Source organism: Tachypleus tridentatus, chromosome 10 (genome assembly GCF_004210375.1).
Source record: "Tachypleus tridentatus isolate NWPU-2018 chromosome 10, ASM421037v1, whole genome shotgun sequence".
Taxonomy (NCBI): Eukaryota; Metazoa; Arthropoda; class Merostomata; order Xiphosura; family Limulidae; genus Tachypleus; species Tachypleus tridentatus.
In genome coordinates this window covers 135,593,510-135,621,077 of record NC_134834.1, presented here as the reverse complement: position 1 = coordinate 135,621,077, position 27,568 = coordinate 135,593,510, and the positions used below count along the sequence as shown (strand labels likewise).

Here is a 27,568-nt window from a genome sequence, read left to right as displayed (position 1 = left end):
TATTACTGCTCAGTAATAGAGTTCTAAGGCTATCTTGCAGGTTTCAGCGGTTGGGACTTCTGTAAATCGGGATATAACATCGAAACTGGCCATTATGTTTTTATGATTAAGTTGATTAAGATTACACTTGAAATTAAAAGAGTCTTTGATGAATGAGCTGGCTGATGTTACATACCAACCGTTTTAACATATATATTTTTCTCTACAAGTGGGTTTTCTCGCCATCACGGATATTCTTAATCTGCTTAATCTCGGATTACTTATAGGGATGAATACAGGAAACCTAAAGTCAGTTTGTAGTCAAGTTATAAACACTTTTATTGTCAAATAACAGAATAAAATATAATACTCAAGAATAAATATGTTCATCATATAAACTCAATAATAAAGTAGATAATGGCATATTCCTATGCAAATAATACCAAGGTTTGTTTAAAAGATACAGTAATCACGAAACAGTTAAATTATTTATTAAAAGGGAGAGCTTAGCTCCTGAACTATTATTAAACGACGTTTCAATCTATTTCCGTGTATCTCAATTATAAAGGTACTCCGGAGTAGTTCGAAAGGTCATCTGATTCATAATTCAAAAAGCAGGTTATATATTCTTAGCATTCTTAGAGCTTACCTTTAGTTGGATATTTTCAAAATTTCATTACTGTACAGTATGTGTGTTATGGCTGCTACCTTATCAACACTTCAGAGAAGAAATGTTAAACCACTTTTAAAAAGGAACCATTTTAATCAAACCATATGTAAAATAGTCATTTTTTGCAATGGATAAAGCCGTAAAACAATAACACCTTACAGTTTCAACCCATAATCACAGAATACATTATAAATATATACTGACAGTTTCATCCCACAATTACCATAAACATTGTAAATATCCACTGGTAGTTCCAACTCCTATTCACTGAGATGTTTTGTAACTTTACAGCAACAGTTTAAGTTTCAGTTTGCCCAACACGTTGTAGTTATAAAGCAGCAGTTTCAATCCCCCGTCTCTGAAAACATTTTAATTATAAACTGACAGCTATCAATCCCAATTAATGGATCAGTTGTAATTATAAACTAACAGTTGTACTTCCTTAGTAACAGAGAAAGTGTTAAGAAACTAAATGTGATACTAATCCTACTTGTTTTATTTTTATTTTAAGTACAAAACCTAACAACTCCGTTTATCTGCCAAACTACATAATAAGTTATTTTGTGCTCGTGACTACCATAGTTAGCTTTCATCATCATTGAATAGTTCATGACGAAATATTGTATGTTCTTTAATACAAGTTTTCATTTTAATTCTGTTCCAGAATTTTTCATAATGCAGACGTTTATGACTTCATGTGAAATAAATTATTTAACATGGCGTTTCTACATGAGATTTTAAACTTGTCTGTTTTCTCAGAATTGGTTTCATGGAAAGCGCAGGATGTGATTCCATTACAGGATTTAGCCTCGTTTGGCCTCGAGTCTTCAGTCGGGTTGGCCACAAATTGTAAGGATTTGTTGAACCTTGTAATGACTGCTGCAAGAGGTCACTGTTTCGGTTTTTTGCAGGTTCTCTGAGCTGTACGCCATCATTGACTGGCTCTTTAGGTAGGGGCGGTTTAGCTAATGCTGGTTTGTCCTGTAAAACGAAGGAATATATAACTACATGATAAAATAATACTTTACGTGATATTAAAAACTGTCCAGATTTAGCTAAGTATATATCAAGAATAAAGCAAATTCGTGTAACTATTATAGCTAACATTTTGGAGAAACTTGGATACCTAAGTTAACTACATTATGGCATGTAAATAATTTGTACAAAATAATAACATGTATAGCAGCTACCTGAGAAAAACAACTGCTAAGAGCATGTACAAAGTTAAAGCATTCAATATCTTAGAAAGGTATACACAATTCTAAAAACATATTTAAAATAAATAAATTGAACATAATTTTTCCTGTCTTAGATTTATAAAATATGTTTTATTTATTTGTTTTTTTTTAATTTCGCGCAAAGCTACTCGAGGGCTATCTGCGCTAGCCGTCCCTAATTTAGCAGTGCGAGACTAGAGGGAAGGCAGCTAGTCATCACCACCCACTGCCAACTCTTGGGCTACTCTTTTACCAACGAATAGTGGGATTGACCGACACATTATGACGCTCCCACAGCTGAAAGGTGAGCATGTTTGTTGCGATGGGGGATTCAAATCTGCGACCTTCGGATTACGAATCGAACGCCTTATCTTACCTGGTCATGCCGAGCCAAATTTATAAAATAAACATTCGTGGTTAATTTTTTATTGTATAAACATTTGTTACTTTTAAGGATGGGAAACACTCAGACACTTTGCTATACCTAACGATAAATATTTAAGATAATTAATCAACAAACATTACAATAGAACAGCTCAATCACAGTGTACTGTGTGTAAACAACTGTTATATTGTAAAGTATATTTTTCATTTAAAATATAGTATCAGGCCCATTAATCGATATTATTTCAATAATAAGTTTTGATTATATTTAAAAACATATCTGTAATCGTATTATAAGACAAAACTGCTTGTTTATTGAAATGTCTACATATAAAGGCAAATATTAGGAACAAAGTTCCTTTCCAAATAGTTGTTTTTACATCCAGCACTCGGCCCGAACACTGTAATGTTAGATATTACATAATTAATAGAATGTTCTTATTTGTCATTAAACTATTTCATTGGTGGACTTGTTTCTGTTTTTATTTTTTTTAAAAAAGAAGAAAACCTCATTAAGAAGTAGTGAATCGAAGCAGTTTTTCAGTAAAAAAAATAGATACTGGTAAAAACGCTTTTAAGTAAATAATATGTTGATATTGATTTCAAATCTAAAAAAGCAAACTTTTGTAACTAATGAACAATAGTCTTTAGCAGAGATCTGTCAAACGTTTTCGATCAAATTAGTATCTTCATTGCGACATTACTTATTTGAATACAAGACATCCAAAATAATACAAAATAATCCTAATCGCAGACACTGAAAGTTATAAAAGTCCATTTGTCTTATGCTTAACATTATTCAAGAGATCGAAGTTTAATCAGAGATATGTTAATTCCACGGCTAGAAGTTTTTGTTCGAGCATTGCCAACTGTGTTTTGACTAAATCTAATAATATACCACCATTTAAGTAGTTTAGTATAATTCTATATGCTCAAAATGACTCTCAATTCTTGGAATATTTCGTTATAAACCGTAGAAAATCGTACTAAACAGTTTGTTTAACTTGAAGCTATGGCAACGTATCATATTAAATACTTGAGTCTTACCTTGGGGTGTACTGGAATCCATTTAAAAAGCTTGCTCAGCCGAGCTGGTGGCTTGTTTTCTGACTGTAAAACGGTTTGAGGATGTCGTAAAGTTACGTCACTGAAGCCATTTTCGATGTCCCATACTGACATAGTGCTGCTTCCATGTGGATACCCTTGCACTTGTGTCACTGAATCAGATAACCTTTTGCTAAGAGACTAACAAAAAATCAGTATAAAAATTTCAGTAAGTATATCAGATTTTAGTTATATTTTGTACTTAATCGATTCATAGATCACAAGCTGGTTTTAGTGTGCTATTTTATGAAGTAATGGAAAGAAGTTTGATACGCTATCATTATTTATTTAAAACAAGATTTATAAATGCATTTAAGAGTAATAATATATACTTAACAAAAACACAATTTGATCGGCAGTATGTCTACGGATTTACAACCCTAAAATCAGGGTTTTGATTCTGTACTCTGCAAATAGCCCTACGTGGTATATATATTGAAAATAACATATTTTTTTAAGGACACCAATCATTTATCACGATTATTAGGATTTTCTTTATATTCAACCTACACACATTAAAAGAAAATAACATAATTTAATATACATACCGGTGGGACAGAAACAAAAAAAGAGCTAGAATGAATTTTGCCTACATCTGTTGTACCTGATTGATCCAGTAGCCAATTACAGGAAGCTTATTTATATTGTCATCTGTTTTTATATTGTGTAGGAAAAAGAATAGATGGTATTATATGAACAGACACATTATTATATGTTAAAATAATTTGAAGCCCAATTAGGTGGATATTTTGAATTATCAAACGTGGGTTTCAGAGTAACCTGGATATATTGATAGCATTCTACCCTAAAAAGGTGACCAGGTAGAGCAATCTCTGCTCCGCAGTGTTTTACTTCTGCAATCATATATACCAAGCGACTCTTCAACCTCACAAATGTAGGTATGCATAGCATGATTCTCTTTGGATCTCAAATTGTACTTGTATTTTGACCATTTTTAAACTCCCTATTGGCTACCATTATATCGCAGTTTATTTACCTTCAAAGTGTCATTTACCTTTAAGTAAGATTAAACAAAATAATCAGTTGCTTTTTTGGAAGCATTCAATCTTTGTAACAAATTAGGGCCTGGCATGGCCTAGCGCGTTAAGGCGTGCGCTTCGTAATCTGAGGGTCGCGGGTTCGCGCCCGAGTCGCGCCAAACATGCTCGCCCTCCCAGTCGTGGGGGCGTTATATGTGACGGTCAATCCCACTTTTCGTTGGTAAAAGAGTAGCCCAAGAGTTGGCGGTGGGTGGTGATGACTAGCTGTCTTCCCTCTAGTCTTACACTGCTAAATTAGGGACGGCTAGCACAGATAGCCCTCGAGTAGCTTTGTGCGAAATTCCAAAACAAACAAACAAACAAACAAACAAAAAATTGTAACAAATTAGATCTAAATCAACTAAAAAATGTTTATAAACACAAGGATATAGCAGGAGTGAATGAATACCCCTGCTCCCAGGAGGATGTACTAAAATATTATTTTAAATATGGTAGTAGTTTATTTTTAAATAAGATATTTCATTTTTTATACATAAATAGCGTTTTAGCTAATTTTTATATTTCTTAGCAAAATTAAAGTCTTATTTCAAAGGTATTTCTGCGAAATTCTCTGTTTTCTTCAGACTCCCAATATTGTAGTGGTGGAAAAGAAATATGTTCAAATAAAAGTAAACATCATATTGAGTATGTCCTAGTAATAAATAATGTACTCTAGTATTTCCAGCAGCACATTGGCTTTCGTAGTTACTCAGTTCTGCCACAATTTGCCAAAAGTCAAATTTATATTTTAATAGTACCACAATACTGATTAAAGAAAGCGTTATTAAATACAATGAATAAGAAGTTAGGGAGTTAAGTTGTTTTTTGATATAATTTTAAGAGAAGCAATATCCAATAACTAACCACAGTGAAACTAACTTACTTCAGGTCTAACTCCTCCCACCCTCTGCATGACCGCCTGATATACATCATCATCTTGAACGTCCTAGGTTTAAATGAAAAAACAATTTAAAACAAAAACTATAAAACTCATCTAAAGCGAAATTGATAAGTGTAAAACTTAAATATTTTAAAAATGAATCTATGTTATTTTTATTTACTTAATACGCTAAATCTTGCTTGTTAAACGAGTTACTTCTCAGTTAACTGTAAATTTACATCTAGATTACCAAAAACCTTTCTTAACTTTTCTGTACAGATTGACTTCCTCCAATTACTTCAATTCAAAATACCCTCTGCTAGTTCTTTCAATCCAGAATAACCTCAACTAATTTCAACTTAGACTTACCCCGTTAGTTTTTAAATTCAGACTAACCTCTGTTAATTTTTTAATCTTTTTCAAACCAGAACGTCTGTTATTATTGGGGCTTTTTATACCTTGACTTACCTCCGGTAGATATTTCATTCAGATTTTCTTCTGTTAATATTGTAATCTCAGACCAGTCTTTCATAGATTTTTCAATCCAGACTGATTTTGTTGTTGTTGTTTCAGTCTTGGCTTACCTCCGTTATTTTCATAATTTAGACGAGCCTTTCATAGTTGTTTTTTTTATTCCAGACTTATTTCTGCAATGTTTTCAACACTGATGTATATTCGTTAATTTAGTCATGATACACTTACCTCCACCAGTCCTTTCACAGTTTCCTGTCTTGTTTTACGAGCAGAACGCGTATTTCCAAATATTTCTGTTCCATCTAAGCCAGTTAGTTTCTAGTAAAGAAATATTGTATCTTATAATACATGTATAACAAGAGACTACACAAATTAACTTGTACGTGTACACAATACAACAGAATAATCCATGCTTTACAAACACCATACTGAATGAGTAAGATGTAAGTTACTTTTCAAAAGAAGCACAAATTTATCATTTATTCTGTTTTCTACATTGTATTTAAACCTACCACATTATGATATCAGTTTATCCTGGAACATGGTGATTTTATCACGGTATAGCATCAGATTTATCACAGTATGCTATAACATTATCCCTGTATCTAGCTTATCGGTTTTTAACAATGTGTTTCGGTTTACCACAGTGTTATGTTAGCTTAACATGGTATGCTTCCTGTATATCACATCTATTTGTAGAAAAAGAAAGAACATACCGACCACTCGTGTAGAAAATCCTCTGCAAGGTTAGCTGAGTCTGTGTGTGAAGATCTTTTGTAGAAATTCCGGGCGATCTGAAAAAAAAAAAAACATACAATAATAATTATTTTATGATAAGCATTCTTATTTTAGTGTTAATATTATCCCATTTATTAGGTTTGTGAATTGCAGTCGAAGCTGTAAAATGCTGTATTCGTATCACTGTATGGGTCCTACTATTGAGAATCCTCTATCACGAAGTCTTATCTTACTGTCTCCACTCTGCAGCTTGTATTTTTGTTATATTTTTATTATAACTTCTTTAAATTCTGAAGGTTAAATCGTACTGTACAAAAGATGTGCGTCAGGTATTATTCTCTTCCATAAAATGCTTCATCCTCTCATTGTTTGCACCCATTCTGGTGGTCAAGACTACGTACCATTGCTTCACCTTGCAATTTCCAGCGTAACAAACTTCTGCCGCACACGTTGAAGTTAATCCCTGACAAACTCTCACAGCCTCTACGTGATGTCGACTTTCAAAACCACATTAGAAAGAGACCAATAGAATAAAAAGCCAATGAAGACTGACAGAAAAATCATTGAATGAGGTTGCTTTGGTTCCAGTTTTTTCACTCATCTTTCACACCGAAAATCTTTATTGTAACTAATGCTGTATGAAAGAAATGAAATCTTCATTCTGGGTTGGTTTCTTTGGACTATGATTTTGGTGCCAGTTGCATTTTTAATGTATCGTTTTTAGAAACTGTTATTAATACTATGTAGGTCTGTGAAACGACAGACATAAAAATAACCAGAACTTAAACAAGACTAAGCATTTAAAAAGTTTTAAACCTTGCTACACTAAAACTAAGTTTAAATACATATAATGTGTCTGGATTTATTAGATTAATAATAACCATAAGTTACTAAAAATGTTTTATATCATTTATTCCTGAAACTATTCATAGCTGGTTTCTCCTGATCTTACCATCAGCTGTGGTTTTACTAGTGATATTTCCATAAAACAATCTATAAAAAATCTTATTGCAAAAAAGCAATGAAGCTGAAAAAAAACAGCTCGTACCTTGACATCTTCTGTCCAAAATCGTTTTGTTTTGTTCATTGTAGAATATGGAGCGACTTCTTTGATCTGAATAAAAATTAAGATTGTAATTCTATTTAAGACTAAATTTCAATATCTAAAAACTATACTATAAAGAAACTTGTTTATTAATCTGAGTCTTTCTTTCTTTATACAAGCCCTTTAGATTCGGTTTCAAAATTTCAAAATAATATTAATAAGATGTATAAAACCTTTAGAAACAACATTGAAGAATGCTTGGACTACTTGAAAGATCAACTAGACTCACAGAATACTAGCCGTAGTTTCACGCCCTCACTTTAATTTTATTTATTCTATCATTTTCACGCATGCCATATAAGCTATTCTTTCTTGCAGGCATTTTGTGTTAGATCGATAAATCCTGATCTATATTTAAAAAAAGAAAAATAAACGTACGCGATCAGATAAACAAACTCACGTAGACGTAACTTTATTTAGGAAAACTACACGTAAAGTAAACGATAAATTAAAGTAATGATACTAATAATAGTGTACAGAGTATGAAACAGGTATGAGAGTTCAGTGTATGAAACAGGTATGAGAGTACAGAGTATGAAACAGGTATGAGAGTACAGAGTATGAAACAGGTATGAGAGTTCAGTGTATGAAACAGGTATGAGAGTTCAGTGTATGAAACAGGTATGAGAGTACAAAGTATGAAACAGGTATGAGAGTACAGAGTATGAAACAGGTATGAGAGTACAGAGTATGAAACAGGTATGAGAGTTCAGTGTATGAAACAGGTATGAGAGTTCAGTGTATGAAACAGGTATGAGAGTTCAGTGTATGAAACAGGTATGAGAGTACAAAGTATGAAACAGGTATGAGAGTACAGAGTATGAAACAGGTATGAGAGTACAGAGTATGAAACAGGTATGAGAGTTCAGTGTATGACACGGTTTTCCAAGTTAACCCAAAGAAACTAACAAAAACAAAGAATAAAACCTGAGGTAAAGAAAATAGTAACTAAAATTTGTTTATAACAGCCTACAAAAAGAACCGAATCTAAATTATTGCAAAGTAAAGTAAAATCGTAATGAAGGTAAACTTAACTAATCGTACAAAAACGTCTGAATGCGTTTTCACAAAGTGGCGAGTAAAGGTTTTGAACGAACTGCACATTTTAAACCTAACTATAATGTTAATTTTGTTAGGAAAGTGTTGTTTTTGTGAAATACCTTGCAATTAGAAGTTATGTGATCACAAAGAGATTTTGCCATCGTATGCCATAAGTGTTTCATAATTAACAAGAGAATAAAGACTTCCTCAAAAAATGCATACAAATATTTTTATAATAATTATTATTCTTATCATTGTAATACATAGGAGATCACGGGCTTACTCAAAACATACAAATAATAATTTTCATAATTCGTAGAACTTACTCAAAATACGCATATAGTAATTACTACAATTTACAGTGAGTTTTATACTTACTCAAAATACATATACAGTAATTGATATATTGTGGTATAGGTAGTTAATATGATACATGATATTTATGTAAAGTATGAACATTTTACTAATAAGATAAATTAGTTTTCAGGACTAAACTGTAAATTAAACTAACGTATATATAAACCTTGAAGTACACCACAAAAACAGTGAAACGTAATGAAACAAGTTATTAATTTTCACTTATTCTGTTCTGTTTTTGAATTTCGCGCAAAGCTACTCGAGGGCTATCTGCGCTAGCCGTTCCTAATTTAGCAGTGTAAGACTAGAGAGAAGGCAGCTAGTCATCACCACCCACCACCAAGTCTTGGGCTACTCTTTTACCAACGAATAGTAGGAATCACTGTTACATTCTAACGCCCTCACGGTTGAAAGGGCGAACATGTTTGGTAGGACGGGGATTCCAACCCGCGACTCTCAGATTATGAGTCGAGTGCCTTAACCACCTGCCCATGCCGGGCCTATGTATGTTGGTATAGAGGTTAATTGGGTCCATAATTCTAACTTGCGGTTTCACATTTTGTGTTTTGGAGTTTTTACAGGTGTTTTTTGTGTTTTTTTTTACAATTACATATGAAAGAAACAACTTTTTATTTCCAAAGATAACTTAACTTTCGTTAGGTACTCCAGCTGGTATACAATAATATTAGCCATTCCATCTATATGTACAACTTCGGTTAATGGTCTTGCATAATATATTTCTAGAACTTGAATGATTTAAGTCAACATGATTAACAGTTCTTTACATCGGTTACAAGTTAAAGAAGTGTATGGATGACATGAAGTGTACTAAAAAATTTGTCAAACTGTAATACAGGAAACTTCAATTCTTATGCATACATAACGAAAATACGGCTATATATGGCATAATTCATTAATGTACTCGTATCGCTAATTCTTCTTTTTTATATATATGTTAATTATTTTAATTTATATGGTTCAGTCGAAATACCTACGGTTTAAAGATTTTACGTATAACCTATCTAATACAGTCCGTTCAGGCCTGTATGATTTGTTAAATTACCCTAGTGTACAGCTAGCTATTCATAAAGTACATTATACAAACTTCAAAACATAAAATCTTAATTTCACGTATCCAATATTTTTAATCATTGCAGTGAAACCTAATGATAAGACAAAAACTAATATCGTGTTAAGAAATACCGAGAGCCAAACAGTAGTGTAACTGTAAATAGTAGTGTAACATGGCACAACTTGATATTCATAATAAAAATCATTTCCTGGTGGTTCGCAATCGAACCTGAAAACAAAACATCTGCCAGTTACAAATCAATGACCTTAACACTCACCATCTAAAATTTGGAACTATTCTCTTTTCCTGTTAGCCCTTCAGTGGCTCAGCGATAAGTCTGAGGGCTTACAACGCAAATTGGATTTTGACACTCGTGGTGAGCAAGCACAGATAGCCCAACAAAACAAAAAAGAATGTTAAATAATCAGGGCACTTGAAATTATTTAAGATAGGATTACAGTAAATTAATAAATCAATTTATGAAACCATTTTTTTTCTTTTTTCTCAGCTATATTGCCAGTAATAGCAAGCTTAGGTCGTGTATATACCCGATGTTATTACTCATTATAATTTCCATCAGTTTAGCTCATCACATGTTTAACAAAATTTTAAAAATTTAGAATATGAAAGTAACAATTGAACTTATAATTATTGTATTATTTGTTATGAAAGTGGTTTAAACAGACTATAAGACAAAATATTAATGAAATAAAGGAGACCATTTTATAAACCTAATGCAAGGCATTTAAATCTTTATTTCATAGTTATTAAATTATCTCATCACCAATTGTTGTGTGTTTATGCATGTATGTATGCGTTGTGTATTAAATAAACTGTGTTAAGTGATCGTCGGTTACAGTTGATAATGTCACGTTAATGTAATAAAACTTAAACCATGTTTTAATTTTAATCTCGCTCTAAGGTATTCTGTGTTTTTTAAACTATAGGGATCTTCCTAGTTCTCACAACTCTGACCATTCTCGCTTCTAGATGTAAAGAGGAAACAAAGTCGCATTTTACGATGCTCTTTCCCCCACATCGTCAATCAAGATGTAGGGTTATGAAAGAAACACTCGAATGCCCATGATGTTGATATAACATCCAAACTTGATAACACCTTTGCAGCACTAAATAATAAATTTCCAAATTTTCACATCATTTTTATGTTATTACTCTTTATTCCAGCATCCATCGCTGGTGTGGAATATAGGAAATTGCCTTTAGATTGAACCCATATAGCTACGAGAAAAGAAAAGCTGAATAATATATTATCCTATATTCACAAAGACTTGGAGCTGGACAATGAATAAGTTATTAATTACCTCACTAAATAAATGCAGAGAAAAATATATTTCTAAGTCGTTTTCTGTTGTAAATATTTAATAACAAATTGCTCTACCAAACCGACTAATAATATCAAACATTCATCTTCAACCCTAGGTACTGCAGCTACATTAAAAACGTGTGGAACAATAACAACAGTAACTCTAACGCACAATGTATAAAGAGTTGCAGTTACAGTAAAAAAAACAAGGTGTGATGCACTAACATTATACATACGATAGAGATACAATACACAATATATCAATACCTTACCTTCAACACACACACTGCAGCTATTATGATGCATAAAATGTTGACTAAGGTCAGTAATAGACTAATGAGCCCCAGTACTGCACATTCTTTGTCCATGCGAAAGGAATACATGATCTGATAATCACGAGGGGGCACTAATGATGGTTTCGTCAAGTAGATATTACCAGCTATTTCTGCCTTTTTAAATAAAAATAGAACACTAAATTATCTTATTTTTGTTCAATATAATATAATTTGCCAGATGGCAATTTAGTATGTAGCTGATTACAGTTGAGACAATATTAATTTTGCATTAAGAGATACCATTAAACTTTCAATAACTTACTGTACGAAATGGCACTAAACTTACAGCAGTTGTCATTCATAGCAGTTTGGAGCTTGCAATGACTAAATTAAGGATGTAGTAATTTACATATAATAGTCAATTAAAGTGTCACTATTCTCAGAAAATTTTATTAGGCACACTAATGCAGCACAAAAATCCTGTAAGTCTGGTACAATCGGTCCTATGAAGTTTAAATTCAATTTTTTTCTAAAGTTTCAGTTGTGAATTTTGTTAATTCAAACTTTATTTCCCAAGCAAATGACTTCGAAGATTAGCTTGCTTTCCGCCAGTTCTTCTTAATAATGGATCAGTTTGATTCGATAGAATAATAATTATTAATATATGTTGTTAAAATAAATAAATAACATCATGTTAAAATATTTATCGAGACATGTTAATACATAAATATGAAACAAACATCTCACCACTTTAAACCATTTCACACCGTCATAGTTGTTTACAAGCAGTTTGCTAATATCAATATTTTATCAACCATAACTCAGCCATCTCGAAAAGGTCTGGTTATATAATAATTTACCAATAATCCACTATGACATAATATATCTTTTGAAAACTCGGCACCTACTGTTGTGACTTTCTCTGAGAATGAACGTAGGTTTTTTAGCATCGCCAAAGCCCATAGAATACCCTAGAATACAATGGAAAATATATATTTTTAAGTAACTTGTAAGCACGTGTTCTAAAGCAATATTAACTTCATAAAGCTCATTGAGACATTCTTCTTGTTTTAAAACTGAAAGAAATTTTTCTCTTTGATTAAAGTAATACAAAAAATAAACTTAATATACACAAATAAATTCTTGATGACGAGAAATCCACTTGAAATAAAAATGTATCTCAACCCATACCAACCGTTATAAGATACACAAAGAAATTAAGTTCTCAAAATTTTCAGTAACTCTGATATTCAATAAAGTTCCAATGAACTAAAAGTGATTTCTAGCTTTATGGGCAATGGTTTTCCTCTTTATAACAAATATTTAAGCTAGTCACAGGAGACACTTTACTTCGATAGAATTAAATTTACAGATGTATCAGGAATTTTGATAACTGATTGTGTTCCAAAATAATTACATTTATCACAAGTAATCAAGAAAATGAAGTGAAATAATAACAAGCTATTATTTTAAATACCAGATGATAAATCTTGCATTAAGAAAATAATATAGTCAGAGATTACTGGGAAACTTCAATAGTATAAAGAATAAGGAGCAACATACACACATTGTTTTAAGATGGAGAAGTAAGAAAACACAATTTGATATGCTATAAAAGTAACTCATAAGTTTTCTCAATATACATTATTAGGATGATGGCACACAAAAGGCAAACGCTTATAACACTTAAACTTCTAGGATGAATAAGTTAGTGGCTTTAAAATAATAATATTATTAAAATTATATTTAAATAATGCACTTAAATAACAGTTGCTGTATAAAGATACGTAAAATAAACGTACAGCATTAACTGCAGGAGGCAATAGAGAGGCAGAAATAGCCACACCAACCAAAGATCCAGCATTTCCGCCCAGCACTGAAAGGGCCACACCGGCGCCAGAGGGCAGTGCAATCAGCACGCCTACCCATAAGCTTCTCCAGTAACCCCTAGTGATGAAGAACACGAAAAAGATTAAGTTGAGTATTCGACATTTCTGTGTAATAATTCTAAATAACTATTATTATAATTATGTTTATATCGTTAAAGGCAGGTTCCCAAACTGTAGTTCACAAATCTCTTGATGTCCTGGGTTATTTCCTGGATGTCAAACAGATATCAGTTTTCATGTAACCAGAAAACTTTAGCTTAGTCATAGCTTAGCAAAATTTAATTGTGGTTACAAGTTGGACGATTCGAAGAAGGTAAAAAATATTGGAAAGGGATCCAGGACAAGTTTGAAAACTTCTGACTTAAATTTCGTTATTTTAAAATACCCAGAACTAACTAGAATGTTTTGACAAACCTGCCAGCCATTTCTGATGTTGGCCACTCTCCTTGACCCCAGGTGTCGCTGAAATTTCCACAGATAAGACCGAAGAGAAAACCTATTAATGATAAAATATATTTATTCACACTCTGTATATGGCGTCTGCCCTAAGAACTTAAATGTACTTGAATATAACATAATTCATTATGTGCAAGCATTTCAGTTTGATGAATATGTATTCGAGAGTAATATGTTTGTTTGGATCTTTGTGCAAAGCTAAACAAAGAATATGTGCATTTGCCCTCCCTAATTTTGAGCTGATAAAACTAGAGGGAAGGAAGCTAGTCAACAGTGCTCAGCCAATTCTTGAGTTATTCTAATCGATTAATGGAATTTGAATACCACTCTCATAAGAGAACTTCAGCCACTAAGTACCGGCCACGAACTTATGGTAACAGAACATAAACTATAAGTTTCTCTTTCAAAGTACTGGCATGCTAACCACTAGGTCACAAGACTAGAGAAACATTTTCACTATAATCATAAAGTTTAGTTTAAAACTCTACTAATAATTTATACATTGAAACACTGTTGACTATTAAAAACTTGCAGATCATAACATTGCCTTATACTTAAGTGTTTAAGACTTAACATTGGTGTTTCAATCTTCAAAATAATCTTTCTTATTCATGTGAGTGATCCATTTAATATAATTAGTTGTAGTTTAAAATAACAGGTTTTCATTTTAATTTTGAAAATATGTCTAAATTTATCTTAATAAAATTATATTAATATTGTATAATTTTGTTAAAACATTTTATGAAAAATCTTCATAAATTACACTAAAAGTCAAAACTTGATAAGTCATTCTTATGCACCTTAAGTACTAAACTTAAAAGGAGATGGAATTAACATTTAACTCAATGATACGTGATAGGTAAATGATGTAGAAATAGCATTACACTTTCTGTTGATACCAATCATGTACTATACATACATTGCTTTATTTTAAATTTGAACATTGTAGTAACTTACCAAACACAATGCACACAGATAAACCAATTATTTCGTTTGTTAAGCCTTGGTTTCTCAAAGATCTGTCCTCGATTACTGCACCAAACGTTCCTGCCAATATTGGACCCTAGATAATATATTAAAGAAGAATTACGTTTAATTATTTTATTTATACAGGTTATTTGTTATAACAACAATTGTTATGGTTCACACCATAATAATTGCAATTTTTATTTTGTCATAAATTCCAGTCTACAATTATCATCCTTTCAAAAAGTAACTCGTTTAAAAGCTTTAAGTATATCGTGAATATAGCTCAAGCAGGCTGTCATTGAAAAACACACGATTTTTTTGGCGATCGTTCCTTAAGTTATTACAAAAAAACATTAATTACCTTAAGTTACTTTTGTTCCTTTTCTCTGAAAAAAATGAAATCCCTTCAGACGAAATTACTATTTTATATACTTCCACTGAGTATGAATTTGGACTGAATAAACTCTAACGAAAATTAATTGCGTGGAAACAATTTTCACTTAAAAATACAGAGTACCACCTGTTGGTTCAAGAAAAGAAACATAGGTGTCCCCAAAAGTTTTCATTCAAAATTGAAAAGCATTAATAAACATTAGTAAAATTAAAAAAAAAAGAAAATGGGAGAAAAATCAAGAATTCAAGAACCCAAGGTTGTTGTTTTTTTATATTTTAAAGTGTTTAAACTACTCATTTTAACGTCTCTAAAAATGTAATTTATTTGTTATTACTGAAGTAAGAACCTGATATTCTAACATTTTTTTCAGAATATGTATGTTAGTTTTCCTGTCTTTTTTTTCTGAACGGTTGTAGTTGACCTGGAAATTTCTTCTGTAAGATGCTTAGTTAATTTGAATATAATGTATTCCTTTGTAACCAATATACTTTACAGGATTGTAGCTAAATTAATAATTAGTATAGGTATAAAGATGTTCCTTTATATTGGTTCAATTTTTTGTTTGAGTTGTTGAATAAGTAGTTTTTTTTTATTTTGCGTTTGTTTGTATTTATTTCCCTACTTAATATCTGGGTGTTTTCTACGATTGTGTTGTGCTTATTTGATTTACAATGTTCAAAAACGTGCGAAGGTGTTTCTTGTATGCTTTGAATCTGGTTTTTATTTTTCCGCTTGTTTCTCCGATACAGAAGTCGTGGCACTTGTTTCATTGTATCTTATAAATAATATTAATGTTATGTTTGTAAATGTAGTTTTTACATCGTATAGATTTCAATTTTGTACCTAGTCTTTGTACAATTTTAGAGCTTACTAGAATTTTGTGTTTTGCTGTGAGTATTTTTCAAAATGTAACTTACTTTTTTGCTAATATCGGGACTATGTGGTATACGGCAATGTAAGGTTTTATAGTTTGTTGATTCTTTGAATTTATTATTGTTTGTTTACTGTTGACTGTTTTGTTGATCTAGGTTTGTGTGTATAGTTTTTTCAACAGTTTTTGAAGGAAATTTGTTGATGTTGATGAAGTGTTATTTTATTTTGTTGATTTCATTATTAATTTTTATCGGGTGAGTATAGTTTTGTGGCTGTTTTTATTTTGTTTCATGCTCAGAGTACTAGGATATGTATAGTCCAGTATGGGTGACTTTTCTGTGAATTTCTGTTTTGAATTGTGTATCGGTTCTTCGTATCTTCAAGTTGAGAAATGCTATTTGGTTAGTTTTATCGTGTTCACAGGTGAAGTTGGTGTTGGGATGTATAGTGTTAACGTGATTAAAAAGACTAAGTGTGTGTTCTGTAGATGTGAAACCAGTAATTGTATCGTCAACATATTTATACCAGTATAATGGTGAGTGTAAGGCTGAATTAATTGCTTGAGTTTCACTCTGTGTCATGAAAATGTTGGCTACAACTGGTGACATGGAATTGCCCATACTTAAGCCATTTATTTGAAAGAAGTTTCAGTCATTAAACATAAAGTTAGTTTTAGTGGTAGTGAATTCTAGAAGAGTTGTTAATTTGTTGCTGGGGGGTGTGTGTTAATGGGTTGGGATATTGGATATGAAGTTCTAAAGCTATCTTAGCTTCGGTAGTTGGGACTTCAGTGAAGAGAGAGATTACACCAAGCTAGCCAATAAGGCTTTATGGTTTAGTTGATCAAGAATAGATTTAAATTTAAAAGAGTCTTTGAAAAATAAGTCGGTTGATATTAAATATTTTGAAAATACACACGCTGTGTATATACCGACATTGTTGGTGAATGATTCATAGGTACACTTTATGGGTCGTATTGGACAATCGGGTTTTTGAAGTTTAGGTGTGACTTATAGTTGTGGTGTGTCTGAGTCGATGTTTCATAGGTAAGAATAAAGGTTTTCTGAGATTATATAATTTTTTTTTCATTTGTAGTAGCATCTTGTTTAGTTTGTTTTCATGTGTTTTTGCTGGAACTGTGTGTATTGGCTTCAATTTGTTTGTATTTGAGACGTGCCCAAGAAATATAAATTATAATGCGTAACCCAGATAAATATCATTTTCTAGAAACAAACAAACACACAGTAAACTTTTATTTTTCATTAGTCACAGAAAATTTACAATAAAAAATAAATAATTTCAGCTAATTAGTCAATCAGAAAACTAAAAATTACGATTAAAATTATAAATAATAAATTCGAATGCCAAAACTTTATTAAAGCTGCACCATTCTAATTTTCACAGAAGCATTTCCCTTTTCCATTTCTAGTTTTTTCAGTGTTTGCCTTACTAATTTGAACGTCTGAAACGCTTTTCGACAGCGTTCTATTCAAAAGACCGTTCGAATTTATTAATTATAATTTTAATTATAGTTTTTTGTTTTCTGATTGACTAACTAGATGGAAATTATTTATTTTTTATTGTAAATTTCTTTTATAATCTGTAAAAAAATGTCTTACCATAAGAGGTGATATCAACATGCTGGCAACTAGAACAACTGAACTATTTTCCATCAAACCCAAAGCAGCAATCATGCTACAAAAACAACAATTCGTTACTTAAACGTTTTTAAACGGTGGAGTGCCACCCACATATATATATATTAATATTTTTACTGTTTAACAATGAATGTTTAAAGTACATTATAAATGTAAATATATATAATTTTATTCTATTTTTGAACTCAGTGGAGTATCTTTTGTATCTTGGAAACATTGACAACATAGTTCATTTAAAGAAAGGATCATATAACTATTTGATTGTACTCAGTGTAAAAATAATGTACAATTATAATAACAAAGTTTTAAGCACACCTTTAGCTTAATCTAACCTATATAAAAGCCACTGTGTGTCACATAACGCTTAATTTTTCAAAATAGGAGTCATAAAAACCAGACTACTGTCTGCCATTACATAAATAGTTTGATTACTGTCTGCCTATTACGATTTTAGTGACGAGGGGCAAAAAATGTCGTGAAACCTTATACGTGTTAGTATAATAATTCTAAAGTAAAGACGTACTGTGGAATCACCTCGGCTAGAGTCAAGTGCATACAATTTATCATTAAAGTAAAAATATCGATTCAGTACTTGTGTTGCTAAACAACATGACATAAAAGCCATTGTTGTAATGGAGTGTTACCAAAACACACTGGCTTTTCTATATATTAAAAGTAGTTAAAATTTAACTGGTGTTTACCAATAATTATTCTTTTAATACACCACAAATTCAGCTCATGAATCTTCTTAATTTTGATTGGCTCACAAAATAATTTACAGACGTTTGACTGCTTCAACTGCACTTTTGTGCCTCTTTATTGACCAAGCTCAAAATTTCACAAAATTTAGTATTATAATTATTTTCAGCTAGCTATGAAATGTGAAGTTAGATTTTACTGTGTGTATGTGTGTGTATGGGGGATACTTGCCTCGTCATTTTTGACAGACTATACGCTAGTATCATATAAGCAACATTTTTAAAGAACCTCCTGAATTAGGGTGAATGACTTTAAGCTTTTTCATTTACAAAATTTCACTCCCTACATAAAGATTTTACAGATATGTTTGAAATCTTTATCAATTTTTAGAAAGTAGTTTCCTATAAATTTCTCAGTGAAAATCTCTTTTCAATTTTTTTTTAAATTATATGTTGATCTTAAATCAACTCTGTAACTGCACGAGTTTAAAATAACTTACGAAATAGGGCATGTTAACATGTTTCCACATGAAAGGCCAAATCATGTACGAGTTGTTTTTGCTGAAAGGTACGATGGCGCATAAATTATATTTTAACATCATGCAGCATTTCAAAAAAACTAAAACTAAAGCAAAACTTCGTCTTGAAAAAGTGGTTCCCTAAATCTCCTCATACATTTGTTATTCTCCTGCAGTAATACAAGCTCCTCATAAAACATTGCCTGCAAGTATTAGATAGCTGTGTGTACTAATCTTATAAAATAAGCACTTTAAGTACAAGTTTGCCAAACTACTAAAGCGTAAGTTAACTAACTACGAAAGTAAACATCTATGACTCCTTAATGGTACAGTGCTACATTTGCAGACCCCGTTTTGATACTCGTGGCAGGCCGAGGCATAGCTATAAGGTTTGTGCTCAACTTAAAAAAAAAAATCTATAAATCTTATTGCTAGCAGCGCCATATGATTACTTCCTCCACGACGATAGAAAAAAGACATTAATTAATCCTACTGTGAAGATCGAAAAAAATGTAGTCATTTATTTCACTTGTTTGTATGTATGTAATTAAGCACAGAGCTAAACAATGAGCTATCTGTGCTCTGCCCACCATGGGTATCGAAACCCGATTTCTAGCGTTGTAAATTCGAAGATATAATTATTTTACTTACAATGCATTAACTTATTTTACAAACAGATAATGCTGGAACTGTATATAGTTACGTTTTCAACAATGGGCACGTGTAGTCTTACAAGCACTTTTTAGGGTTGGTAACCTTGTTACACGAAGACTGTGATGAGTAATACCGGACTTTAAGATTAAAATTCCCAATTCTATAGAATTCTCTAAGAAATAAAATGGTATTAATTTGAACTTTTAGAAAACATCAAATATAAAGTAATTCTAATCAATACCCACCTGGCTAATATTATAAACATCACGAAGTCGAATGACAAAACTGCGTTGGCTCGTATTCCATCAACAACCTGAAAACAGCATGCATGTCCATGTTGAATAAACACTTAAACAGATAAACAGGTCTGAAATGTGGTTTATACCTGACAACTCAAAATGCTGTCTAAGATCTGTTGATTATCGAAGTTCACATTTGTTAATAACCCCTGGAGTTACGTAAGCAATTTTATTGAAACTTGAATGTCACAAATTCGGGAAATACGTCTGTTTTCTACAAACAATTACACAAACAAAAATTTCTAAGAGCCATTTAAAACTTCCACTATCATCGTTACTTCGCTAGTTCTTCGCAATAAATCTGTCATATAAGCAAAATAATGAGCTTGATGAGAGAGGTAGAGTTAACCAGAAGTAATAGTTTTTGCTACCACAAGATCAGTAGAAATTTAATATTTTAATATTAACTAACTATTCTAAACCTCTGAATAATTTGGCAACTGGAGCTAATTTGTGAAATATTTACGAAAAATAAATTTTTAACGTGGAAAGTTTATTCAGTTTAATATCCGTCCTAATCAAGAACAAATCACTTAATGGTATATAAACATTAGATAGACTTGTTCTACTAGGTGATCCGAAGACAAACGTATAGCATACGAGACATATTCCAAAACGTAGAAATCTTTTGAACAGCTGTTCTAAATTTTTTTATGTTAACTAAAGGAGCACAGACCTGAGCAACAGTAAGTCTAGCTGTCACAGTCTTCAAAAACCTTTTCTGCATTGACTTGAAAGCTTTCCTGGCACGTTTTATATCATTCTTTGCCTTGGAAGCCTTGGGTGAACTAACAGATCCATCACTGTCGCTATAATAATAAGTATATAAGCCATGTATTGTAAATATAACGTTATGGTACAATTCGTTTCAGTAAAAAACGAAAGGCTTATCATTACTACAAAAGCAGCAACATTATGACTATACCTCTGGTTATATTACCAGAAAACAACAATTGCGGGCCCGGCATGGCCAGGTGATTAGGGCGCTCGACTCGTAATCTGAAGGTCACGGGTTCGAATCCCTATCACGCCAAACAGGCTCGCCCTTTCAGTCGTGGTGATTTTATAATGTGATGGTCAATCTCACTTTTCGTTGGTAAAATAGTAGCCCAAGTGGTGATGATTAGCTGCCTTCCCTCTAGTCGAACCCACGACCCTCATATTAAGAGTCGAGCGCCTGAACCACGTGGCCATGCTAGGCCTACAATACATGTAAGTAACAAATATTTGAAGTAGTTCTTAGAGAGAGCCAGTAAAGGGCATTGACTGTTGTATCATCCTCCTGAGCATTTATAAACCTTAGTAAGTCATATTTTATTTCGTCCTTGTCACCTCACGCTATAAAGACTATAAACACATTCTCATTTATAATGATATGATGGTTACTCACGTGTCCTCAGTGTCTGTAAGTTGGTTGCTAGAAAGTTCTGTTGACGTGGAGTCGTGACGATAGAACACGGCACATGGGATGACTCTGACAAAATAATTATGTATTTCAATACTTAAGAAATATAATTATTTAACAACTCAAAATTTTTAACCTCTAGATTTATAAAGTGTCACTCTACTATTAGTTATTTCACACTACTAAAACATCATTTTATTTTAAAAGTAAATCACATTTCTGATAGCTATATCAACATCCGATCTTTATCTCAAAGCTTTTAACAACCTGAAAGTTAAGATCACTTCACATTTTACTTTTGTTTTGTTTTGGAGGAAACAAGGTTTAATGAATACTTGATTTTCGCTGACCAAAATTTCATACCCAAAGCTCAGTAATACAGGGCTAATTGACTGTATGACCCATTTCCCTGACTAGGATCACATTACTTACCCAATAGTTGATCCATCTCTTCGCCCGAGACCACGTGACGTGAGATGCTGGAGTACAAAATCGCTCTGGCCACCTGCTTCACAAGGAAAATAGACCTAGAGTAAAATATATATCTATGTAGTACATATTCTCAGCACTGTGGTTCTACCTGTATAGTACATATCACAGTATTATGAGGAATTAGCTGTACAACACATATCAAAGGACTGTAGGATGTTAGCTGTATAATACATATCCCATACAATACACATCACAGGAGTATAATGAAGTGTTACCTGTACAGCAGTGAAATTCCCTGAAAGACACTTCAAGGATGAGCCAACTTATATGAAACAAGTTATACTTGTGAATAGGTGGTAAAGTTTGACCTACTGAAGCACTTGTTTTAAGAAACACATCGCACGCATTTAGTAAGTTGTACGTGAATGAAATTTAACTCTAGGGTCACGTACTAATAGCATATTTGTTAAAAGCGTTAAAGTAAAAATCACTTAAGAATACAAACTTCTTTTAGCTAAACTACATAATTCCAAGAACGTAAGTGAGAAAGTAAAGAATAGTGTATAACAATATGTCAACTCTGCTGTATATGCGATATCCAGCTACATATTGTATCCTATGTATTAAAACGTGTAAATATATCGATGTCGCTATTTAGATACATGGAGATCAATCGAACGACACCAATGTACGTTAATACTATTGCATAAGTTTTCTCCACAAGAATTAATTTTGCTGGCATATATTTTTATCATTTTGAATACACATCACGAAGAATATATTACTGTCTAATGATATTTAGATAACGCGAGGTCCCCATGGGTTCGGACAGTGGTCAGTCTACATATAACGTTATAATCAGTAATTAGAATCCCCACGGTGGACACATAAGATAGCCCAGTGTGACTTGGCTCTTAAAAACAAATAACGCGAGAAAAACATTTTTCTTTGTAAAAACGTATTAACAGCGGAGTTTAAAACATTCTAAAAATTCATACAATTTTCGAATCAACTAATATCCTTATCTTGAACAATGTAAATTCCATTTTTTTAGTATCATGCAAATAAAACGAGGTTGTTTCTTTTATTTTTTTAGAGATTTGATATTTCAGTTTTTTGTTTTAAGTTGTTTACTTCATATTGACAAATGATAATATTCTCTTTTTCTGATAGTTACCTGGTGATACTTATCATCACTAGATGACGCCCATACTGCATCTTGGATCTCCAGATGGTCTAGTTCTTCTTGAAGAACCTGATCCAAGAATAATTCCAACGATTTAGTGAGTGAAACTGGGTGAGATATTCTAAAATATATTTCTTGAAAAAATCTAGGTTGCATTATTATGCTCATTGTAGTTCTTTTGAATCTGGTTTATCCCTAATAAAATATTCATTTTGAATCACTTTCTTAATTGTTTCAGCAAACTTTATTTATTAATGGTTTTATCTTTTATAGATTACACTACTAATGTTTATAGAAAATTTTGTTTCATCATAATTATTGAAGATTATGCATTTGACGTTTCTTGTACACCTTGCTTTATCAGTTGCATAATTTACAGACTACGCACCAAACTCATTAAGAAGATTATTTTGTATGTTTCTGTAATAGTGTTTTAACATTGTAGTTTTCGAATGTGTTATCATTTAACAGAAAAATGCCAGTGCAGGTGGTAAAATCTTATATTTTTGTTAGCTTGTTCATAAGTGTGTTTAAGTGCTCAGTAAGTGTTTGATTAATTGTTCTTTGAAAGTTTCAGCATGATCAATACGAATTCTGTGTAGGTAAGAGATTATTATTATTATTACTTTCAATAGTAAAACGAGTTTAGAAGCCACAGTATCACGAATTTAAACACGAAATTTCCGGTCCTATTCTAAAGTGGCATATACTTACTGTAAGAAAGCTTTTTAACAGTGTGTAAACTCAAATTTTGTGTGCTATTCTTATTACTACTATTTAAAAGTTGTGTTAAAGGATGATTAATATTATCTTAGTAATGCCATATTGTCCAATATACCAACTCAGAAGAGAGCGAGGAAAGTCAGGAACAAATTCCAGTTTCATGGACGATGTGTTTGGGTGAGGTAAATTGCGTTTTACAATATGTATGCGTTTGCCCAGTTAACATGCAGCATAGTTAAGAGCTAACATCGAATGTTTCATTTGTCATCTCTACTGCGCAACAGAATGTGAATAAGTGCTACTGACTTCGTCTTGTTCCACACTCTAATATAATATTAATATATTCTATATTAGTATCCTCACTTCGTTGTCACATATTTCTCATTCTTTAGTTTTATATGTTATTCAACTAACTATTACATTATTTTGACATTTCAGTTTGTTTCTTAATAATTATATTATAATCCTTTTAACTTGAGCATAACAATTTTCTGAGTTACGTTAAAACTATAATTAGATACAACGTTGTAACCAGAGCTAGGATTCTGCCGTTATGTGTGTGTGTATATGTGTGAATTTGTGTATCTGAGTGATTGAACAACAGTGGACAACTTCTGTGTTATCGTAGCTAGTTACACTACAGCCATGAGTCCAGCTAGTTGATGTTAAAGTGTTTGCTTAGCATTTTTTCTAGTTGTTTAGTCATGCCGGCTGGCGCGGTTCATAACTGGTGTAATCCGGAAACCTATGTTATAATATTTGCGATTCTATTACTGTTTTTGTCTTTAAATACAGTAAAACCGCTATACGTTCAATTGTATAAGAAATATTCATAATATAACTAATAGTGCGCAATTTTTACCCTTAATATTTTTCACTCTCGAAAGGAGAAGTATAGGAGAACATGTTTAAAAAGCAGGGAAAGGTTTGACATTTGAGGGATTGACTTAAAGTTGAGAGACGCAATTGCTTGTAGCTCTATGGAAGTATTTCAGCATACTAAGTGGAAAAAGCTTAACTCAGTTACAGGTGTAAGCTCAATAAAATAATTAATAAATTTTAATCCATGTTCTTTCAATAATTCTTATTACAAACGGGCCAACCATGTAAAGCTGCAGTTATCTGCATTGTTTCTGTTACCATGGTTAATCGTAAAACTTAACGATGCCTCTTATACTGCGGGTGTAGATTATGTTTTACGATAGAACATTGAATAAAACAGTTCTGTTACTTTAGCTTTTTTTTGTTCTGTATACAAAACCCAACCAAGAGCAGAGTTGACAAATGCGAGAACCTTTTGAAATCCCACAAGAGTTGGGATTAGATTTTCCCATCAACCATTGAATTTTCTGGTCTTCAAGACAAGACAGACGTGGTAATGTTGTAGATGCTATTTATATCATCAGTTTTCATGAACGACGATTGTTGTTGTGTGAACTAGCTTTAGCAGGTGAATTTTAATTACTGTAGTTTTTAGTTAATCGACTTACAAATTACAGTTTCTTGGTAAGAAATAATATGATGACTTTAGAACGTTAACGTATCCGTCAGTAGACTCTGGTTAGTCCTTATGTCAAATCGATATATGCAACAACCACTCAAATCTTTCATTTACGCTCTCACAGATATCTGTACAACTACTGCTCTTAGCGATATCTACAGCTGAGTAAGCACTGTGAGTTCGCTGCACTGACTTTAGGAACATACATAAAAAATAAAATAAAAATGTGTAACACAAAAACTATGGGCTCGTTTTACTTGTTTATTTTATTGCACATGAGGTGTATTTGAAGCTACAGTTGTTAGTAAGGAACAATGTGGCTAAAAAATCCAAACTAATTAATGAGGGTTGTCAACTACATTGCTTATTGTAGTTTTACATATGTGCTTGCTTTCCTACGAAAGATAAATAATAGCATATAAACGCTTCTCTAAACACATTCATATAGAACAAAATATGCATAAATAAACATATACATTAACACAATTATTACAGGAAGTCAATGTAATAGTAAAATTTATGAACACAGCATAGTCAAAATTTAATCAATGTTAAGAGCTAATAATGAAAGAGTTAATGCGAAATTTAAATAATACATGAAAAACAACAACAGTGTAAAATAGATACTAAAACAATTAATTCAAAATACAATAAAAGAAACTTTGCAGTAGGAAAGTTATTATTTTAATAATAAAATACGTTTCGAAGTAAAAGGATATGGGCAAGACTATTGAAGTGACATTCACATAATATGAAAAGCTCGCCAAATAGAACTGAATATAATTTAAACAATAAAAAGCCTAAAGAATCGTTCTCATAAATTAACAGTCAAATGGTTAGATGTTCCAACAATATAAACTACAGTTTTATAGAGAGATTCGAAGTGAAAAAACAAGTAACTACAAAAATGCAAAAGAAAAATTTAAGTATCATAAATAGCTGAACAGACATTCGAATAATAAAAACATCTGACAACAAAAATGCAAAAACTACGTTTAAACTATACTTGACAACAAAATTGCAAATAAGTTAATTAAACAATATAAACAATTTAAAACAATTATGCTGAAAAAGACTTCCAATAATAAAAACAGATAATAAGAAAAAAGTCTGAAGACAAATTCCAATACAATAAAAAGCTGTAAGTTCAAAAGATTGAGGTGACATCAAACTATATGAACATCTATCAGTGTAACTTCTGAAAAGGCATTCAAGTATAATAAATAGCTGTTAGCATAAGTGCTGAAGAGATATTTAAACAAAATATCATAAACAGCGAAGTTTCTTAACTGAGGAAATAATCATTCTAGTCTTTCCAAGTAATAGTTTCAGAAATGTGTATTTAATTAATTATAATCATTACGAATACCATGTAAAGTTTTAGTTTCGATTTAAGTAAGTAGCCTTATTTGAAGTTAATGCTTATAAACACAGCTGACAAGAAAAGTGCTGCAGAAATCTTTAAACAGTAAAAACAGCTGAGAACAAAAGTGCTGCATAAATATTTCAACAATATAAAAAACTAAGTACTACTAAAATGGCTGAAAGAACACAATAAATAGTTAACAATAAGCGTTTGGAAGAAAGCAACATTCACACGATACAAACAGGTAATAACAAATATGCTGAAGAGATACTCAAACAATATAAACAACTAACAGCCAAATTGTTGAAAGGACATACCAACAGTATAAATAGCTGATGTCAAAAGTGTGGAAGAGATAACACTAACAGTTTACAGCAAAGTTTCTAAAGGTATGCTTAAGCACTCTAACCCATTAGTGCTAAACAGATTCAAACACAGCAGGTAGCTGTAACTCATTGAGCTAACCACGCGTGCTTACCTTGACTAAAGAATCTTCTTTCGCTAAATACTGTTCTAATTCTGTAGACTTCGCTGCAGATGACGAGGACTCGTCTGCTGAATCCAGCGATGTCTTGGAAAAATTGGATTTTTGTCCATTACTTTGAATTAGCTTACCTTTCACAGGACTTGCTGGGACTGTGCCTTTAGAAGGAAATGTATATAGTTCACTTTTCTACAGGTCAAATTTGCCCTATGGATGATTAGCCGTTTACATATAATCTCACAAAACATAGGATTGTTTCAAACAACAAATTACAGAAAAATCCCAAGCTTTTAGAGCCAGTCTTTACAAATCACGATTTAAATAAAATAAATAATAAATAATAAAGATATCGCTCTGCATATCAGACATGATGAAGACACAAATTATTCTCGTCAGTAATGAT

General features: G+C 31.8%; 1 protein-coding gene across 1 annotated transcript in view; it reads right to left on the bottom strand.

Moving 5' to 3' along the window:
• Positions 1-289: 289 nt before the first annotated feature.
• Positions 290-27,568, bottom strand: part of LOC143230393 (uncharacterized) — a 29,332-nt gene continuing 2,053 nt past the window's right edge. The window contains exons 2-19 of the mRNA XM_076463894.1: positions 27,160-27,323; positions 23,083-23,160; positions 21,906-22,000; positions 21,459-21,542; positions 20,745-20,877; positions 20,015-20,082; positions 17,861-17,936; positions 14,963-15,068; positions 13,964-14,045; positions 13,463-13,607; positions 12,569-12,631; positions 11,658-11,834; positions 7,535-7,600; positions 6,465-6,542; positions 5,977-6,066; positions 5,278-5,340; positions 3,298-3,495; positions 290-1,630 (exon numbers count right to left, since the gene is read on the bottom strand). Of these exons, the coding sequence (XP_076320009.1) occupies positions 1,361-1,630; positions 3,298-3,495; positions 5,278-5,340; positions 5,977-6,066; positions 6,465-6,542; positions 7,535-7,600; positions 11,658-11,834; positions 12,569-12,631; positions 13,463-13,607; positions 13,964-14,045; positions 14,963-15,068; positions 17,861-17,936; positions 20,015-20,082; positions 20,745-20,877; positions 21,459-21,542; positions 21,906-22,000; positions 23,083-23,160; positions 27,160-27,323 (2,036 nt within the window). The 3' untranslated portion in view covers positions 290-1,360. The remainder of the gene's footprint in view (positions 1,631-3,297; positions 3,496-5,277; positions 5,341-5,976; positions 6,067-6,464; positions 6,543-7,534; positions 7,601-11,657; positions 11,835-12,568; positions 12,632-13,462; positions 13,608-13,963; positions 14,046-14,962; positions 15,069-17,860; positions 17,937-20,014; positions 20,083-20,744; positions 20,878-21,458; positions 21,543-21,905; positions 22,001-23,082; positions 23,161-27,159; positions 27,324-27,568) is intronic.